The sequence below is a fragment of the Rhinoderma darwinii genome, chromosome 6 (genome assembly GCF_050947455.1).
Source record: "Rhinoderma darwinii isolate aRhiDar2 chromosome 6, aRhiDar2.hap1, whole genome shotgun sequence".
NCBI classification, from domain to species: Eukaryota; Metazoa; Chordata; class Amphibia; order Anura; family Rhinodermatidae; genus Rhinoderma; species Rhinoderma darwinii.
The window spans coordinates 142021187-142042259 of NC_134692.1; the positions used below are offsets into that span (position 1 = coordinate 142021187).

The 21073-nt window shown below is 46.1% G+C and overlaps 2 protein-coding genes across 4 annotated transcripts in view; one reads left to right on the plus strand and one right to left on the minus strand.

Moving 5' to 3' along the window:
• LOC142656537 (nmrA-like family domain-containing protein 1) overlaps positions 1–21073 on the minus strand; it is a 396968-nt gene that overhangs the window by 54455 nt on the left and 321440 nt on the right. The gene's annotated exons all lie outside the window — the stretch shown is intronic.
• Positions 1–21073, plus strand: part of SEPTIN12 (septin 12) — a 115313-nt gene that overhangs the window by 21080 nt on the left and 73160 nt on the right. Inside the window, exon 2 of one of the 3 annotated variants that reach the window (XM_075830755.1) lies at positions 4892–5013. Coding sequence is in view for 1 of the 3 variants with exons in the window: in XM_075830754.1 (XP_075686869.1) it covers positions 5294–5348 (55 nt within the window). In the remaining 2 variants the exon portion in view is untranslated. Of the gene's footprint in view, positions 1–4891; positions 5014–5127; positions 5349–9507; positions 9572–21073 lie in introns of those variants that run through there. The other 2 variants (XM_075830754.1, XM_075830757.1) reach the window with 2 other exon arrangements.

Below are 21073 nucleotides of genomic sequence, written 5' to 3' on the forward strand. Positions count from 1 at the left end.
GTATCTAATCCTATCCTGTGTGATACTGTCTGCTGAGCTGTGTATCTAATCCTATCATGTGTGATACTGTCTGCTGAGCTGTGTATCTAATCCTATCATGTGTGATACTGTCTGCTGAGCCTGTGTATCTAATCCCTAATCCTATCCTGTGTGATACTGTCTGCTGAGCTGTGTAGCTAATCCTATCAGGTGTGATACTGACTGCTGAGCTGTGTATCTAATCCTATCATGTGTGATACTGTCTGCTGAGCTGTGTATCTAATCCTATCATGTGTGATACTGTCTGCTGAGCCGTGTATATAATCCTATCCTGTGTGATACTGTCTGCTGAGCTGTGTATCTAATCCTGTCATATGTGATACTGTCTGCTGAGCTGTGTATCTAATCCTATCATGTGTGATACTGTCTGCTGGGCTGTGTATCTAATCCTATCCTGTGTGATACTGTCTGCTGAGCTGTGTATCTAATCCTATCCTGTGTGATACTGTCTGCTGAGCTGTGTATCTAATCCTGTCATGTGTGATACTGTCTGCTGAGCTGTGTATCTAATCCTATCCTGTGTGATACTGTCTGCTGAGCTGTGTATCTAATCCTGTCATATGTGATACTGTCTGCTGAGCTGTGTATCTAATCCTATCCAGTGTGATACTGTCTGCTGGGCTGTGTATCTAATCCTATCCTGTGTGATACTGTCTGCTGAGCTGTGTATCTAATCCTATCCTGTGTGATACTGTCTGCTGAGCTGTGTATCTAATCCTGTCATGTGTGATACTGTCTGCTGAGCTGTGTATCTAATCCCGTCATGTGTGATACTGTCTGCTGAGCTGTGTATCTAATCCTATCATGTGTGATACTGTCTGCTGAGCCTGTGTATCTAATCCTATCATGTGTGATACTGTCTGCTGAGCAGTGTATCTAATCCTATCCTGTGTGATACTGTCTGCTGAGCTGTGTATCTAATCCTATCATGTGTGATACTGTCTGCTGAGCTGTGTATATAATCCTATCCTGTGTGATACTGTCTGCTGAGCTGTGTATCTAATCCTGTCATGTGTGATACTGTCTGCTGAGCTGTGTATCTAATCCCATCATGTGTGATACTCTCTGCTGAGCTGTGTATCTAATCCTATCATGTGTGATACTGTCTGCTGAGCTGTGTATCTAATCCTATCATGTGTGATACTGTCTGCTGAGCCTGTGTATCTAATCCTATCCTGTGTGATACTGTCTGCTGAGCTGTGTATCTAATCCTGTCATGTGTGATACTGTCTGCTGAGCTGTGTATCTAATCCCATCATGTGTGATACTCTCTGCTGAGCTGTGTATCTAATCCTATCATGTGTGATACTGTCTGCTGAGCCGTGTATCTAATCCTATCATGTGTGATACTGTCTGCTGAGCCTGTGTATCTAATCTTATCCTGTGTGATACTGTCTGCTGAGCTGCTGTATCTAATCCTATCCTGTGTGATACTGTCTGCTGAGCTGTGTATCTAATCCTCTCATGTGTGATACTGTCTGCTGAGCTGTGTATCTAATCATGTCATGTGTGATACTGTCTGCTGAGCTGTGTATCTAATCCCATCATGTGTGATACTCTCTGCTGAGCTGTGTATCTAATCCTATCATGTGTGATACTGTCTGCTGAGCTGGTGTATCTAATCCTATCATGTGTGATACTGTCTGCTGAGCCGTGTATCTAATCCTATCCTGTGTGATACTGTCTGCTGAGCCATGTATCTAATCCTATCCTGTGTGATACTGTCTGCTGAGCCGTGTATCTAAGCCCATCATGTGTGATACTGTCTGCTGAGCTGTGTATCTAATCCTATCATGTGTGATACTGTCTCAGGGAATCGCACAGCACTACATCCCCCATCGTGCATTATGTTATAAACCTCTCTGTCCCCCTCCCCATTGTATATGTGACATTGACCGTGTATCTCAGCGCTGCAGTCTGGGGGGGGGGGGGGGGGGTATACAGCTACATATATACACCAGAGCCTATGTTTATCTGGGCCCCCTCCCTCCTCAGCATTAGCACGCTGGTGCTAACAGATGCTGCTGTGATATAACACCCAGACCCCCCATGCCTCATTCACACCTCTGTGCCAATGTCTGTCCTCCCCCTGCCCCCACCCTGCCCAGGACATACAGGACACAGCTGGGGATATCATATGTCATAACCCTGTGTTATATCAGGACTCAGTCCCTGGATCCTGGTCCCCGTGTGATTATGATCCCTGCAAACAGGCTGGATCCCTATCACAGTGCAAGCGATCAGGCAGTGACATGGGGGCGAGCAGTGGGCACAGCTGGGTTATAAGGGGCACATTGGGGCGACTGCCCCAGTACCTATACAACTGGTCACCTAAATATAAGCATCTGGATCCAGAGAATGGGGGCTCAAAACCCTCTGCACCCCCTTCCTGCATGGCGGCGCTGATCATGGCACAGTATGGCGGCATTATTTGGGCAATGTTTGGTGGTATTATTAAGGGGCTCGTCCGGTTTTATGTGAATGAAGTTAATCAGCGAATAATGAGAAGTTCTGCAACTTTCTAATACACTTTATGTTCTAATACTTCATCATTATTAAAATATCTGCTTGCTGTCAGTGAATTGAAACACTTTTTTCCATCCAGAGGCTGAAAACCTGTGCACGCCTAAGGGTATGTTCACACGGCAGCGTCTGTAACGGCTGAAATTACGGGGATGTTTTCTCCTGAATTTCAGCCGTAACGGCATGTGCAGGCGCTTGAACGCCGCGTCCATTACGAACGTAATTGGCGCTGCTTTTCATTGGAGTCAATGAATAGCGGCTCCAATTACGCCCCAAGAAGTGACAGGTCACTTCTTTGACGCGGGCGTCCATTTACGCGCCGTCATTTGACAGCGGCGCGTAAATATACGCCTCGTGTGAACAGACAAAGGTCAGCCCATTGCGTTCAATAGGCAGATGTTTGTCAACGCTTTCAAGCCGCATTTTTCGGACGTAATTCGGGGCAAAAACGCCCGAATTACGTCCATAATTAGTGTGTGTGAACATACCCTTACCCTACGGATAGGGGGTAACCTGTTGCAACCTGAATACCCCTTTAATCTCTGTTTGATATAATGTATCAGTCGAGAGTGTGGACTGTTCTGATCACCGAAGGATTGTGTGGACTGGATACAATTGTAACAAACCCTCAGCTGTGAGAAGTATTGGGTCAGGACCTGTGTTTAGCCTCTAGACTGAAACATTGTTACATTGCATCATACATTATACAGAGCAGCCCACTCTTTTCTTGCTGCTGTCATTATTCCCATGATCTGATTGGCTACCAAGTGTTCTAGCTCCGCCCACCGATATAGTGTGTGTTGCCCAATCATTTATACTCCAGGCAGGTCGGTCACTTGAATAAAGTAGCTGTGATGTCATAGGGGGCGGGATTAACTGACAAATATCTAAGGGGGCTTGGGTGATGTCATCTCTCTGCCCATGTGGTGGCATTTTTTTGTACCAGCCCGGAGGAGTGTTCAGTTTAACCAAGAAGCCCTTGCTCCGCATTGTATCTACGCTCCTCACCTGACCCGGCCTCGCTCGCCCGCGGAGCTGACACTCGCCCACAGACCGCACTCACATAATTAGTTCTGGGATTTATATTTTGTATAACCGGTGTAGACAATCTTCATCTTCTTGTAAATTTCCTCTGATCTTTTCTTTTATAACTTGTTCATCTGAGCCCAAAACAGAACCTGAGATTATCCCTAAATTTACCCTGCACGAGCGCGCGCGCGCCACCCACCCTGCCCGCGCTGCTCACCGGTACCTGCCACATTTATAGTATTATAACGGTATATTATATACAGCAACATTATAAATATTATTACAGAGCAGGAGCGCAAAACATATGGGGAGAGAGGGTCACATGGCAGAATCAGACCCCCCACCCCATATGTGCCAATATGGACACCCACCCCGCAGATATTTCCCTGGACGTCCTGACACTCATCCCATTGAAGAACACTACAGTAATCCCAGCCTGAAATGGCTGATAACAGGGAGCAATAGACTGTGGTCACCTCGCTCCAGCATGAAATGGCTGATAACAGAGAACAATAGACTGTAGTCACCTCTCTCCAGCATGAAATGGCTGATAACAGAGAACAATAGACTGTAGTCACCTCTCTCCAGCATGAAATGGCTGATAACAGAGAACAATAGACTGTAGTCACCTCTCTCCAGCATGAAATGGCTGATAACAGAGAACAATAGACTGTAGTCACCTCTCTCCAGCATGAAATGGCTGATAACAGAGAACAATAGACTGTAGTCACCTCTCTCCAGCATGAAATGGCTGATAACAGAGAACAATAGACTGTAGTCACCTCTCTCCAGCATGAAATGGCTGATAACAGAGAACAGTAGACTGTATTCACCTCTCTCCAGCATGAAATGGCTGATAACAGAGAACAATAGACTGGATTCCCCTATCTCCAGCATGAAATGGCTGATAACAGAGAACATTAGACAGTAATTATCTCTCACATCAAGTGGCCCATATAAATGAGCAAAACTCAAAAATGAATGTGGCTCTTCTCAGAGACCCGGCTGTTACTTTATATACAGGACTTCTTACATCCAGAGCCGGAAAACCTGCACAGACCCAATACTTCTCGCAGCTGAGGGTTTGTTACAATTGTATCCTGTCTAGACAATCCTCAGATAAACACATCAGCAGCACAAAGCTCTCCTGTCCTGATACTTTATAGATACAATGTATCAGTCCGGAGGAGAGACTGATACACAGCGGATGGTCTAGACTGGATACAATTGTAACAAACCCTCAGCTGTGGGTTTTGAAAATGATTTGCCAATTGTAACTTTTTGCTTTCATATTGTTCAGCAGGAGAAGAGTTAAAGAAGACCGAGCCGGATTTCGGGATTTGACTGCCCCCCCCCCTCTCCCCCTCCCAACTTCCAGATGTGCTGATCAAATAAGAGAGAGAGGATGGGGATTCCTACAAGGTATGTGGGGGGGGGGGGGGTGTAACTGATCCTCATCATCCGTAGGAGGGGACTACTGCTCTGCCCCTCCTCTCAGGACTTGTAGCCTCCAGTACAGAGGGCTCAGTGCAGCAGTAGGGAGCAGAGTCACACAGGGGGGATCACACTCATTACATCATCTCCGTCACCCTCACATCTGGACCCGGCACATGTGGGTCGTCGCCTCGTTTGGCCCCGGCGTTTGAATCTAACTTTAAGGGGGCTTATTCCCACCCAGCGTGCTCGAGGACGGGGGGCAAGGATGTCTCACTTATCGGTCAACGACCACTTGGAGGGGATCCTCTCCGACTTTGAAGGTAAAGATTAATTGTGCCACATCTGAATATTGATTAGAAATGCGCGTGCGGATGTAGCAGAGCTGAATTTGTCACTCTTTGGGCTGTACTGTTTGTGGTTATTGATAACTCACTAAGATGATGATGATGTCGTTGGTTTACCTGCAGTCCTATGGAAAACCACAGATAACACATTGAGATAGCGCCATGGATTGTAGCAAATGACAGACTGGAAATGCATTGCTTCTGACAAGTTCAACTCTGCTGCATTTGCCAAACACAGCTCTGCTTCATCTGAAAAAACATAGCTCTGCTGTATCTGGTTAGGCACACTTTGTTGCATGTTACAAACTTAACTCTGCTGAATCTAAAGGTCTAATCTCTGTTGTGTCTTAAAAGCTTTGCTGCATCTGTCAAACTGAGCTCTGCTGCATATAAAAAAAACTGCTCCGATGCATCTGACAAATTCAGCTCTGCTGCATATTATAAATAGAGCTCTTATATCTGACCTGCTTAGTTCTGCTACATCTGACAAACTGAGCTGTAATGTGTCTGAAAAACGTAGCCATGCTGTATATGACTAGTGTAGGTCTGATTAATTGAGCTCTGCTGCATCTGAAGAACTAAGCTCTGCTGCATCTGAAAAACTGTTCTGATTTACCTGACAAATTCAGCTCTATTGCACATCACAAACCTAGCTCTTTTGTATCACAACAGTTTATCTCTGCACCGTCTTACAAACTTAGCTCTGCACCGTCTTACAAACTTAGCTCTGCACCGTCTTACAAACTTAGCTCTGCACCGTCTTACAAACTTAGCTCTGCACCGTCTTACAAACTTAGCTCTGCACAGTCTTACAAACTTAGCTCTGCACCGTCTTACAAACTTAGCTCTGCACCGTCTTACAAACTTAGCTTTGCACCGTCTTACAAACTTAGCTCTGCACCGTCTTTCAAACTTAGCTCTGCACCGTCTTACAAACTTAGCTCTGCACCGTCTTACAAACTTAGCTCTGCACCGTCTCACAAACTTATCTCTGCACCGTCTTACAAACTTAGCTCTGCACCGTCTTACAAACTTAGCTCTGCACCGTCTTACAAACTTAGCTCTGCACCGTCTCACAAACTTAGCTCTGCACCGTCTCACAAACTTAGCTCTGCACCGTCTCACAAACTTAGCTCTGCACCGTCTCACAAACTTATCTCTGCACCGTCTCACAAACTTAGCTCTGCACCGTCTCACAAACTTAGCTCTGCACCGTCTCACAAACTTAGCTCTGCACCGTCTCACAAACTTATCTCTGCACCGTCTCACAAACTTATCTCTGCACCGCCTCACAAACTTAGCTCTGCACCGTCTCACAAACTTAGCTCTGCACCGTCTCACAAACTTAGCTCTGCACCGTCTCACAAACTTAGCTCTGCACCGTCTCACAAACTTAGCTCTGCACCGTCTTACAAACTTAGCTCTGCACCGTCTCACAAACTTAGCTCTGCACCGTCTCACAAACTTAGCTCTGCACCGTCTCACAAACTTAGCTCTGCACCGTCTCACAAACTTAGCTCTGCACCGTCTCACAAACTTAGCTCTGCAGCCTCTGTCAAACTTAGCTCTGCTATATCTAACAAACTCAGCTCTGCACCGTCTCACAAACTTAGCTCTGCACCGTCTCACAAACTTAGCTCTGCACCGTCTCACAAACTTAGCTCTGCAGCCTCTGTCAAACTTAGCTCTGCTATATCTAACAAACTCAGCTCTACTTCACCAGTATTCATTATTTATACACAACCATATGAATACCACTTTCCTGAACCTATTTTCACATCTCTTTGCCGTGTTCAGGGTTTGTCATCGCGGGGTTGCCGCTTGTTCTTGGGGTTTGTCATCGCAGGGTTGCCGCTTGTTCTTGGGGTTTGTCATCGGGGGGTTGCCGCTTGTTCTTGGGGTTTGTCATCGCAGGGTTGCCGCTTGTTCTTGGGGTTTGTCATCGCAGGGTTGCCGCTTGTTCTTGGGGTTTGTCATCGCAGGGTTGCCGCTTGTTCTTGGGGTTTGTCATCGCAGGGTTGCCGCTTGTTCTTGGGGTTTGTCATCCCGGGGTTGCCGCTTGTTCTTGGGGTTTGTCATCGCAGGGTTGCCGCTTGTTCTTGGGGTTTGTCATCGCAGGGTTGCCGCTTGTTCTTGGGGTTTGTCATCGCAGGGTTGCCGCTTGTTCTTGGGGTTTGTCATCCCGGGGTTGCCGCTTGTTCTTGGGGTTTGTCATCGCAGGGTTGCCGCTTGTTCTTGGGGTTTGTCATCGCAGGGTTGCCGCTTGTTCTTGGGGTTTGTCATCGCAGGGTTGCCGCTTGTTCTTGGGGTTTGTCATCGGTCGCTGCTGACTGAATCGTGTTCGTTTACGTGCAAGAAAATGAGAGGAACTTTCAGCTTATATTTGTTTTAAAGGGTTAAAGGGATTTTCCACATAGAGACTTTTCTGACCCCCTGGGATCTGTGGGGCCCGACATAAAAATCCCTCAGAAGAAAACCCCTTTAATCAACGTCCTTGGTATCTCCTCCTATTAACCCTCGCTGCACGGTCCAGCGTTATTCTCCATGCTACTCTATCATAGACGGGAAGATTTGCGCCGGCGTCCACTGTTAGGATATATACGGTAAATGTTGTGACTATAACTACAACTCCCAACATGCCCTGACTGCAGGGTGTATGGGCCCCTGTCTACACTACTATCATAGTAATGGGCCCCCAAGCCCTGAGGGCCACAGGATCTGCCTGCTGTTCTAGCTGGAAAATCGCCTGTCCGGTCATCAGCAAGTTCTCCAAATTTCTAATATGTTTCGTGTTTAGTTTCTCATCATTTTCAAGATCTCTGCTTGCTTTTTTAAATTACAGTTAAAGAATAAAAATACATTTTGATCTAGTCCTGCTCACACAGCTGAGGGTCTGTTACAGTGTATCCAGTGTAGGCAATGCTCTGTAAGCTAAACACAGCAGCAGCATAAATATTACCAATCCCTACACTGATACATTGAAACAAGCCCAACAGCTGTGTCAGCAGAATATGATCAGGAGGTGTTTTCTGTCGCTGACAGCAGGCAGAGATCTTGAAAATGTTTCTTTAGATAAAGGTATCTGTCTAAAATAGAGCGGGAGAGCTGCATATTGTATGTAAGAAGGAAAATATCGCTCCTTGAATGGAACGCATCCACGTTCCGGTTTGCACAAACCTCAGGCGCGATAATCCTCTCCGTCCGGAATCCGGCGCTGCTTATCTCCTCAGAACCGAATGAAAAAAAAATCTATAAATCTAATTTGCATAAACAAACACTTAGGAGGTAATGACCGTCCACGTAAGAATATGGCGTTCAGGATCAGGTGACGTGTATCGCATGTCCCCATTGTTTACAGTGCTAGCAGCCATGTTGCACTAGTGGATGTATCGCTGCATAATTAGGCTGATTGGCCATTCAGGAGTCTGGAAAAGTTGGGTGACCTCCTGTGAACCTTGCAAATTCCATCAAATGAAGGCCTGATCTTAAAAACGTAATATGATCCATTGTGCCATGTGCTGCCCCCTTAGGGGGCAATTCTAGCCTATCTTACACCTTAGGAAGAATTTTGAAGTGTTTTCCCCTCCCCCTCTCCTTAAAGGGGCATTTACCTTGCCTATCTAATACTACCAAGCCCAATGCCCACAGAAGAGGAGATGCAGCAGCCGTTAGTATTGACCCTCTCGCGGTATGATCATCACATCACACTTGTAGCTGGCGCCACCTACTGGACGGGCATGGTGATGTCATAATCCGGGAATCATGTGACATTGCATCGCGACATAACATCAGTATTGAGTCCCATTCATTTCAATGTTGCGATGTTTACATTCATATTGTTACTTTTTCTTAGGGGGGGGGTCTTTTGAATGGAAAACCACAGAGAGAAAAAAACGTTCCGCGTGTGAATGCCCCCCCCCCCCCCCGCCCCCCCCCCCCGCCACACGCACGGGCTCCGCTGCGTCCGAACACGTTGTGTGTACAGAATTGAGGGGATTTCACGTCTTTCTCTTTTGTCTGTTGTCGCTGTTTGTGTAAAGTTTGCACCCCTTCCCCTCCCCCACTGTATTGTCTCGTTGATAAGCACAAGGGGTTGGAACATTTTAGTGGCAGAAGACAACAACTGGTTGAACATTTCTCCACTTGAGACGCCATTTATAAATCCTAACATGAAAGCGGCCCCGGCCTGGTTACTTTATGTGAGTGCTCATGCCGGCGGTGACACTGGTGGTGTTTCCTGGCCATGTGGGGATTATCCTCTCGTGTCTGTTGTCCTGGGGAACGTCAGACAGTGACGAGTGCAGGATGAGGGTCGTTGTAGTTTAGGAATGGTTGTCTGAGGTGCGGGATCATGTTATGAGACGTGACATCTGGAGTTCACTTGTCTGATCCATAGGAAAGAACTGCGCTGGATACCCCCTAATATACCCCACCACTGCCAACATGAATATGGGACCCCCAAGACCTTCCCATCCACAGTTCATCCTGTTTTGCTGTGCCCAAATAATGACTCCATAAAGTCCCAACTAATAGTGCCATACACTGCTGTATCACCAGCCAACATATATAATAATACTATCAGCTATAGTGCCCATATAATGTCTCCCACAGTGCCCAAATAATACCGCCATACAGTGCCCAAATAATACCATACAGTGCTCAAATAATACCCCCATACAATGCTCAAATAATACCACCATACAGTGCTCAAATAATACCACCATACAGTGCCCAAATAACACCACCATACAGTGCTCAAATAATACCACCATACAGTGCCCAAATAACACCACCATACAGTGCTCAAATAATACCACCATACAGTGCCCAAATAACACCACCATACAGTGCTCAAATAATACCACCATACAATGCTCAAATAATACCACCATACAGTGCTCAAATAATACCACCATACAGTGCTCAAATAATACCACCATACAATGCTCAAATAATACCACCATACAGTGCTCAAATAATACCACCATACAGTGCTCAAATAATACCACCATACAATGCTCAAATAATACCACCATACAGTGCTCAAATAATACCACCATACAGTGCCCAAATAATACCACCATACAGTGCTCAAATAATACCACCATACAATGCTCAAATAATACCACCATACAATGCTCAAATAATACCACCATACAGTGCCCAAATAATACCACCATACAGTGCCCAAATAATACCACCATACAGTGCTCAAATAATACCACCATACAATGCTCAAATAATACCACCATACAGTGCTCAAATAATACCACCATACAGTGCTCAAATAATACCACCATACAGTGCTCAAATAATACCACCATACAATGCTCAAATAATACCACCATACAGTGCTCAAATAATACCACCATACAGTGCCCAAATAATACCACCATACAATGCTCAAATAATACCACCATACATTGCTCAAATAATACCGCCATACAGTGCCCAAATAATACCACCATACAGTGCCCAAATAACACCACCATACAGAGCTCAAATAATACCACCATACAGAGCTCAAATAATACCACCATACACTGCTCAAATAATACCACCATACAGTGCCAAATAATACCCCCATGCAGTCTATATATAATAGTGTATGCCATGACTTGGATGGGACAGATCTAAACAAGTGTTTCAGTTGGAGGGGATGCAGCGGACATCTCATATATGAATCTGGGAAAGCTGGATGACAACCTCTTTAATAACATTTGGAATGGCAGCCATATTGGTTGTCATCCAGCTTTCCCAGATTCAGGAACGGCAAATCTCCCTAGATAAGCGGCGATATATCTACTGCCCCATTATGCCTGCAGAATTGACGTTCCGAGCTCTCGGAAAGCTGGGTGACATGGCGGATATAGAGTATCCGGCACACCAATTTTGAAACAAAGGTATTTTTATTTTGTTTTTAATGCCAGTGGCAGAGTGCGACGTTTCGGTCTAACCGACCTTCATCAGGCACTGAGCCGTGCTGGAAAACGGCATAGGCGAGCGCTAGTGGTGCTGATCTGGGCGCCATGACACAGTGGCCAGCCGCTATCAGCACCACTAGCGCTCGTCATCAATCTCTCTTATTACTCCGGAGTTTTTATTCTCCATTTTTACTGCAAACACTCCAGAAATGTTTTGACAGCTCAACTACCTCACAATGCGGTACAATGTAGCAGAGCCGGCGAGTGGCAGCAGAAATAGCATCAATAATCTTGTCATCTCAGCCAGGTCGATGCTGCTCAATGGTGAGGAAGCCTGAAAACTAACCAAGTAACCATAGGGCCCCATCAGCGACATAGCTGAGTGGAGCTGGCGGGGCCCTAGGTGCTCTGCTACTCCACTTTGCCTTGGCCAGGGTATTTCAATATACAACTTGGGCAACAACCTGATCCGTGCCCCCGGTGATCAGCAACCTATCTACTCACCTGGGGCCCCATAGCTCAAATTCTAATGGGGCCCTATTATGCCCGGACACCCAATTCTATAGACCCCACATGTGTCTATAAATGGAGTAGTGCGGGGGTGGTATCATAGAACAGGAGTGGGGCCCTATCTGATTATAAGGGCCACAAATTTTCTAATTTGCCCAAAAAAAAAAAAAATTTGTATCTAATATGTTTAAGTAAAGGCGGCTTTCATGATGTCGGAAGGGCACGGTGACATATAGCAGAGCTAAACGCGTACGTTTATTATATATGTGTAGGTGGATCCTATATTTGATCCTATAGTGGCCTATAGATTAATAATGCATAGTGTAAGGTATCGGCTTTATAATCTCTGCACCATACCGGGGTAATCCAGACCCCACCCCCTCCCCCGCAGTCCTATATGAGGATAATGATCTGACGCGTTCTCCCTGTAGGGACAGGATTTCTAATTATTCATTTTAACAGAGGGCAAAGATGAAAGGTGGCGATCTTTGCCAGGGGCGTGGTTCGGACAAAAGCGTGGGATCCTTTTCATCCTGGCCGGACAATACGTGGCTTGTGTTTGATGTAGCGAGGAATATAATGTCCCGCAGCATTTAATACATGAAATATTCCCTTTTCTTTCTGAGTCTTCGCCGTTTGCTAAACTTCATGTTTCCGCGTTTCGCTCCGATCTGTCGCTGATTGATTAGTTAGGGGGAAGGGGGGGGCAATAAAAATGTTCCTATGTGGATGTTCGACACGACTGCGTAACTCATCAGGTGTCAAGAATGGCTTAAATATGTTGGTAAACAGCGACTTGGAATGTAAGAATATTCTAAGATCAGAGGGAACCCTAGGGGTTGTAGTATTTCTCATGAGAGCCGTCATTTGATATAATTTATTGTATTTCCTTTTCTAGGGCATTTCTCCTTTAAATCCTATTTATTTGGTTACATGCACTACCACTGTTCACCATTCTCATAGCAAAACATCACATAGACACCAATGCAACAGCGCCCCCTCCAGTTCTGATTTAGTGAAAATATGGAACTTTTAAAGGGTTTTCCGGAGAGAGCAAAAGGATGACCCTTTTCTATGGATAGGCCCTCAATATCTGATCCGGGTGGGTCGGACACTCGATACCCCAGCCGAACACACAACTAATCACTGTGGGTGCTGATAGTCGGACCCCCACTAGGCCATGAATTTTCTCTCTTCGGAAAACCCCTTTAAGTTATAAGTTTGGAAGGAAGCTCCACCCACTGATGACATCACTTGTCTTAATTAGTAGGAGGAGCTTTATTGCAATTATTTTTTGGAATATATGTTTTTTTACTCCCTTTAAAGAAAACCCGTCACCTCCCCTGACACGTCTGTTTTAGGAAATACTTGTATTTCCCATTAATTAAAACTTCTGGAGCAATTTTTCTAACAACGTTGTGCCGTTCCTCTGTTATTCCTCTAAGAAATCTTTAAATAAGTTGATAACTGGGTGTTACCAGTTGTGGGTGTGTCCCTACACAGACTGACGCTGTCCAATCAGGGCTGGCAGAGTGAGACTGTAAGGACACACCCCTTTGACAAGGAGAATGGTAACACCCAGAAGTGTATTCATACATTTCCAGGAGGAATAACGGAGGAATGGCAAAATGCAGAGATCTAAGAAAATATATTGCTGAATTGTTATTTCATGGAGAATAGAAGGATTTACTAAAAAAAAGACATCAGGAGAGATGACCGGTCCTCTTAAATCTCTCCCCCAGTCACATGAGAATTACCATTGTTCTATGTTATCAGCCATAACCGTTTCTAACCTGCGCCTTTTCAGCTGTTGCAAAACTACAACTCCAAGCTGTCAGGGCATGCTGGGAGTTGTAGTTTTACAGCAGCTAGAGAGCGATAGGTTGGATACCGCTGCGTTAAAGCGACGGATTCCAGCGTAATGTGAAGCGCCTGAACCCCAATGCAATCTCTGTAATAGGACCCCCACCATGTTACCGTACTGTCCCATTTTTTTTTGGAGGATTGTCCAACAAAATGGACCTACAAGGGGTGTGGCTTATATGCAAATATCCCCCAAAGTGGGCGTAAGACGGTTTTTGAGCATCCCAAGGTATAATGGGGCGAGAATAATAATGTTCTGCGAATGGGAGCTCATGTGTTGGGCGATATGTGCGCCATTTATATTACTGGTGTATTCTTATGTGGCAGAGGGGCACATCAGGCACCTGGGGCGGGTGCGACTTTTACAGGAAGTTACTGTACGCAGGATAATACCGTCCCCTACTTCTAGTATGTTCATGTCCAATATTATATGGGGTCATTTGTCTTCTGGGATTATGTTTCTGTCTTCTGCACCGGATGTGTCATTCTCTAAGGTGAACCGTTTAAAGGGAAATCTTGTAAATTGTTTTTTCAGCTCATCCATTTCTCAGCTATAAAAACAGTTAAAATTGTCATTTTTTAAATTATTCAATTTCCTTTACAGTTTGTTGAAGTCGTTCTCGTCTTTCTGACTCCGTGGCTGCAGGCAAAACCTGTCAGTGCTCAGAGACAGCGCAGGACGGAATGAAACATAAAACAGATCAGGTCTGATAGAGGAGCGCTCTGGGCAATTAGCGGTTAAACCTGTGCCCTCAACCTGTCACTCAAACCTCTGGCTAAGTACATATATATTATGAGTCCTTGGCTGCTCCAAAAGACAGATCCTTAATCTGCAAAACTTCCTCAGGATCCCTGCCCTTCTCTGCTTACCTGTCCACAATCCCTGCCCTTCTCTGCCTACCTGTCCACAATCCCTGCCCTTCTCTGCTTACCTGTCCACAATCCCTGCCCTTCTCTGCCTACCTGTCCACAATCCCTGCCCTTCTCTGCCTACCTGTCCACAATCCCTGCCCTTCTCTGCCTACCTGTCCACAATCCTGCCCTTCTCTGCCTACCTGTCCACAATCCTGCCCTTCTCTGCCTACCTGTCCACAATCCTGCCCTTCTCTGCCTACCTGTCCACAATCCTGCCCTTCTCTGCCTACCTGTCCACAATCCTGCCCTTCTCTGTTTACCTGTCCACAATCCCTGCCCTTCTCTGCCTACCTGTCCACAATCCCTGCCCTTCTCTGCCTACCTGTCCACAATCCTGCCCTTCTCTGCCTACCTGTCCACAATCCCTGCCCTTCTCTGCCTACCTGTCCACAATCCTGCCCTTCTCTGTTTACCTGTCCACAATCCCTGCCCTTCTCTGCTTACCTCTCCACAATCCCTGCCCTTCTCTGCCTACCTCTCCACAATCCCTGCCTACCTCTCCACAATCCCTGCCCTTCTCTGTTTACATGTCCACAATCCCTGCCCTTCTCTGCCTACCTCTCCACAATCCCTGCCTACCTCTCCACAATCCCTGCCCTTCTCTGTTTACATGTCCACAATCCCTGCCCTTCTCTGCCTACCTGTCCACAATCCCTGCCCTTCTCTGCCTACCTGTCCACAATCCCTGCCCTTCTCTGCTTACCTGTCCACAATCCCTACCCTTCTCTGCCTACCTCTCCACAATCCCTGCCCTTCTCTGCCTACCTCTCCACAATCCCTGCCTACCTGTCCACAATCCCTGCCCTTCTCTACCAACATATCCACAATCCCTGCCCTTCTCTGCCTACCTCTCCACAATCCCTGCCTACCTGTCCACAATCCCTGCCCTTCTCTACCAACATATCCACAATCCCTGCCCTTCTCTGCCACCCTGTCCACAATCCCTGCCCTTCTCTGCCTACCTCTCCACAATCCCTGCCCTTCTCTGCCTACCTCTCCACAATCCCTGCCTACCTCTCCACAATCCCTGCCCTTCTCTACCAACATATCCACAATCCCTGTCCTTCTCTGTCTGCCTGTCCACAATCCCTGCCCTTCTCTGCCACCCTGTCCACAATCCCTGCCCTTCTCTGCTTACCTGTCCAAAATTCCTGTCCTACTCTGCCAACATATCCACAATTCCTGCCCTTCGCTGCCTACCTGTCCACCATTCCTGCCCTTCGCTGCCTACCTGTCCACCATTCCTGCCCTTCTCTGCCTACCTGTCCACAATCCCTGCCCTTCTCTGCCTACCTGTCCACCATTCCTGCCCTTCTCTGCCTACCTATCCACAATCACTGCCCTTCAGCTGTTCATGAATGTGGGCAGCATATGTCGCCTGCCAGGCCTCACCACTGTACTCAATGATCTGGTGTTCACCAGTCTACAAGTATGGCCCAGGGTGGCAGAACCCTATAATAATTAGTTGTGGTAGAAATCCAATAAACCACAACCAGGAGTTCAGAATGCCTTATAATCCCACATCCGAAAAAGATAATCCCAGTTAGCAGGTTATCCTCCAGCACCTTCATCTTCCAAACCTTGAAGTATAAAGAGAGAAGGTACAGAAGCTGGAGACGTCCGGGACTTGGAGATGACCATTAAACTTCCACTGGTCCAAGACGTCCCATAAGCCATTTTACTGTAGTGTGTACCCTAAAAAGTAGGAAAGAAGAAAACCCTCATCTTCCTGTGAGGACATGGATCTGTCTACAAGGGGGTGAACATTCCTTGGCGGTGACAAGCTGCTGAGTGAGGGGAATGGTTGGGCACAGGTTCCTCCAGCACAAGATCTTACTTGTCTCCCGCCTATTAGGACCTGTTTTATGGCTGTGATAATACTGAATTGATTAGGGTGGAGGAAGGGACTTTTCCCTCTCTACTTTTTCATGCTCAATTCATAGGAGGAATGTTGGCAAAAGCAACACCATTTAACCAGTTGACTTCCAGCGCCAAACATTGTATGCCGATACCATGGCAGAGATTGATTCTTCAGGACATAGCACTGGCTTCCATATCATAAATTCAGAATTGCCTCACTAATTCATTGGAAACCTGCATATCCGTATGGGAACGGGTTCACACCGTGGTGGCTACTTTATGGTCGCCCACTCGTAGCCCGCCCGTTGTCAAGTGTCCATTTCGGACATTTCTCCAATATGAGGACCAAGAGGAACGCCAAGGTTAGACCATCCTTATCAGCGGTCAATATTATCCATGGCTTCTCCTTAATCCTTCTGGAGACGATGGTGTCCATATCATAGAGACAGCCCAAGCAGCTACTTTTGGGTCCATGGAAGCTGTGGGATTGTCCCCAATTGATGTGAACCTGCTCAGGGCTCCCCACAATAACCGGAACATCAGGGAAACGTCCAGTGGGTCATGCCACCATTTTCACCTACAAGTGATGGGAATGGGGTGGTCAACAAGCACTGGGGGCCTCTAGTTCTGGGTTGTGATTTGTGACAAAGAAGAGGCTCCATTTTGTTTTTCGCTATGGCGCCCTCTGCTCATACTGTTTAGGCGGCTTTCGGCCGAAGAGATATTCCACCCGACTCACCCATATACATGAACGCTTGGCCAAGCCGAGCATGCATGTGTTATCAATGGGGAGAAGGTAGCAAAGGATCCAACATGGCCGATCCTTCTTTCCCTCGACATCTGTTATTAGGAAGGATCGGGACACCCTATACAGTAGATTGTCAGCCGGTCCCGACAGGAATATATAATAAAGAGAGAAATATAACACTGGGTTTCCTAGCTATCCATAGTCTACCATAGATTCGCCACTGCAATGAATACAGTCTAAAACCTAATAGGAGGAGCCTGAGAGAGGGAGGAGAGAGAAGGGTCTATGTATTTCTATGAAACCCGGGTGACCCTGTGACTAAATGATAGTTCCATAGCTACTAACAATGGCTGTTGTAACTTAGTTACTTCCTGAACGAGTTCTGGAACACGTGAGGATAATCTGGATGATATAAGATGACTTAACATCTCGTCATGGTCCGCAGTGATGTTGGAACAAGCCAAAGCCTCACCCTAGTCCCACATTTGCTACAGCATCTCATTCTGACATCTGCCTGGGGAGAGTTGGGTGGCCCCATACACAATAGATTGATGGACGATCCCGCCTAAATTGACGGATTCGGACAACTTTCGTCAAATGTGTATACCCCTAGTGGTATTTTCAGTCCAAAAATGTGTCCGGACTACGTGTCCATGGGCTCCTATAGTAAAGTTGTTGGGGGCAATCCATTCGTAGAAATGGACAACTTTTAATGCAGGTGGTTGTCCGTCATTGGCGGTTTAGGGCCAGTTTATCAGCAGTAGGACTGGATTGTGTCTAATGATCAGACATCGGAATATTTGTTGAATTGGTGGCTAGTTGCCCGGTCTATGGGCTATCGTCAGAGCTTAGTGTAGTTCTGTGGCAGTGATCGCCAACCTGTGGTTCTTCAGCTGTTGCATTCTGGGAGTTGTAGTTTTGCAGCAGCTGGAAAGAGACCGGTTAGAAATGTAAGGAGTTCTCTATCGCCATGCAATTCACTGATGATAAACTGGGGTCATGAAGGGCCAGACAGGAAACATGGCCTCCAGGCATTCACCGGATCAGGGCCATCCCTCGTAATTCTCCTCCCCTCCCCCTTAATGAGCCAACAAAGTTTTATTCAGACTTGTAATGACTTTTGTAAACTAAGTGACGAGGTTTGAAGTGGATAATGAATTGGGGATTATTAGAATTATCTTCATTTGTTGGGTTCTAATCTCCTAATCTGCCCCGGGATGTACGGAGACGTTGTGGTATGTCGTCAATGACGTTTCCTTTTGCTTTTGTATTTTGGATCTTCCGCATATTTACCCTGTAGAGATGGCAGAGATCCCGCAGCAGCTGGCAGCCATGTTATAGCCCACCTAAGGGGCAGATAAATGGAATCTATACTCCATAAGGCCGAGCGTTGGTGTCCAGGTCTTAGCCGTGTTGTGTATCTATTTTACCACATGTCGGAAGTTCTCCCCCCTGCCTGTCTCCCATGTGTCAGTGTACACTGCTCTTGCCTAATATTCAGCTGTGGCCATGTGACCTACTGTATTACTACATTTAAAGGACTATTCCAGTTGAAACTGAAAATCCAGGGGGTGACTGCAGTTAGACCCAATATCTCACTTTCCTCATGTCACATTCATGAGAGTCCTGGAAGCTGAGATATTGGGAGCTGTTTAGTGGCGTCAGCTGTCCCTGCGCTGCCAGTGACCTGGAGGGATCATAGTGGTCACCGGTGATTTTTTTTTTTTTTCTCTGATTAACAAAATAGTAGCTCTATGGGCTAAATAATTTTTAAATGTTCTTATTCACCGACAGCAAGCAGAGATATTGAAAAAGTTCCGGCATTTATATGCAAAATCTTTTTAAAGATTGCAGAATTTTCCATGATACGATGATTAAACTTTATTGACCTACAATTTGAAAACCCCTTTAATGACCCTTATACTCTCCACTCCTCCGATTCTCTCAAGGGACATGAACCCCTATGTATGGGGCATGAGGACCCGTATAATACACCCCCCGTTACCATCAAGTATCACAACTCCAGATCCACGATACTGTGTCCTTGGAAACAGTAGGATCCATCACCAGCAGGGGGCTCTACTTAGATTTGGGGGTTACTACCCCCTTCTTCCGCTTCTACAAGATGTGCCCCTGATTGGACATGGAAAAAGCGCTTGGATTTAGTTTAACCCATTATATCCAAATTTATGATGGTATGTACCATTGTCAATAAATGGATTTATTACCCAGAATGCAATGTTTCAACACACCGGACAAGATGGAGTCAGGGATGGTCATGTCGCATTTGAGTTTTGAGTCTTTCTTGCCCTCAGGAAAAATAAATATTTAGTCACGGGACAGAACATGGAGCATCTACAAATAGATCAAACCCTGTCGACATCCTGACCCTCCTCCGAAGCGTCCACAATACTTCAGGATGTCTGTGCCATTGGCTGAATCGACAACGGAAATGTCTCCAGATACAGTGCGTGTGACCGTCCAGATTGCAGTATTGTGCGTGTGAGACTGAGTATACAGTATACCCTCTTGGCAGATGCCCAGGGTCCTGTGGGTATAAGCATTGCCCTACTGAGATGCTGTAGCAAGGGTGGGACTAGCCGCCATGATGCCAAGTCATCTTATATCATCCAGATTCTCCTGACGTGTTCCCCAACTCGTTCAGGAAGTAACTAACTTACATCAGCCATTATTAGTAGCTATGGAATGATCATTTAGTCACAGGGTCACCCAGGTTTCATAGAAATACATAGACCCTTCTCTCTCCTCCCTCTCTGAGGCTCCTCCTACAAGGTTGTAGATAAAATTGAATGCAGTGGCAGATGTAAGGCAGACTCGGCGCGGATAACTAGGACATCCAGTGTTCTTCTTCTTCTCTCTTTACTATCTCTTCCTGCTGGGACCGGCTATCTAATGTATATGGGGGTGTCCCCCATCCTTCCTGACGGCAGATTTAGTTGGATTTCAACGTGCTGGATCCTTTGTTTCCGCAGAAGATAAGCTGCTGCCAGAGTTTATTCCAATCTTCCCATTATTTCTTTATCTATTTCTGATGCTTATATAGCGCCAACATATTCTGCAGCGCCGTACAGAGGTTGAAGCTTTTAGCTGAGCCGTTTTCTGACAGTCTAGTTGCTATGGATGCACTGCCTAGCAACCACCCTCTTTTCACTAGTGTTGCAAAGCAGAGTGTCCCTATAGACCAGTCTGTCCTATATTACTCCGGTCTTGGCACTATTCACACTCATGACTCTTTTCCTTATTTATTAGCTTTATTAATCAGATTTGAGAATCTGTATATTCAGGGAGCGTCGGTTTGTCATAAATCCTCTCAAGGAACTTTTAGGTGATAAATCGTGTCCATAAACCAGTTCTAAAAATAAGCAGAAAACGGAATAGAGAGGGCATCGAAACGATCTTCCCGGTGACGTCATCAGCCCAACAAGTCCGAACATCTGCCGAAAATAGCAGCTGTTCTTTAAAGAGGAGCCGTCCCCTCTCCTGACAGGTCTGTTGTAGCAAATAATTGTATTCCCTACAAATAATAATTCTGGAACTTCTTGTCTTAGAACTCTTGAGTTGTGCCGTTCCTCTGTTGTTCCTCCTACAAATGTGTGATCAAATTGTCAACTAGGTTTTACCAGTTGGGGGTGTGTCCTTGCACAGACTGACACTGTCCAATCAGGGCTGACAGAATCAGACTGTGTAGGGACACGCCCCCTTGACAAGGTGAATGGTAACGCCCAGAAGTTCATTATTTATACATTTCCAGGAAGAATAACAGAGGAATCGTACTACGCAGAAAATATGTTCCAGAATTGTTATTTTATGGGGAATACAAGTATCAGGAGTGGCGGCCGGTCCTCACTTTAGATCAAAAC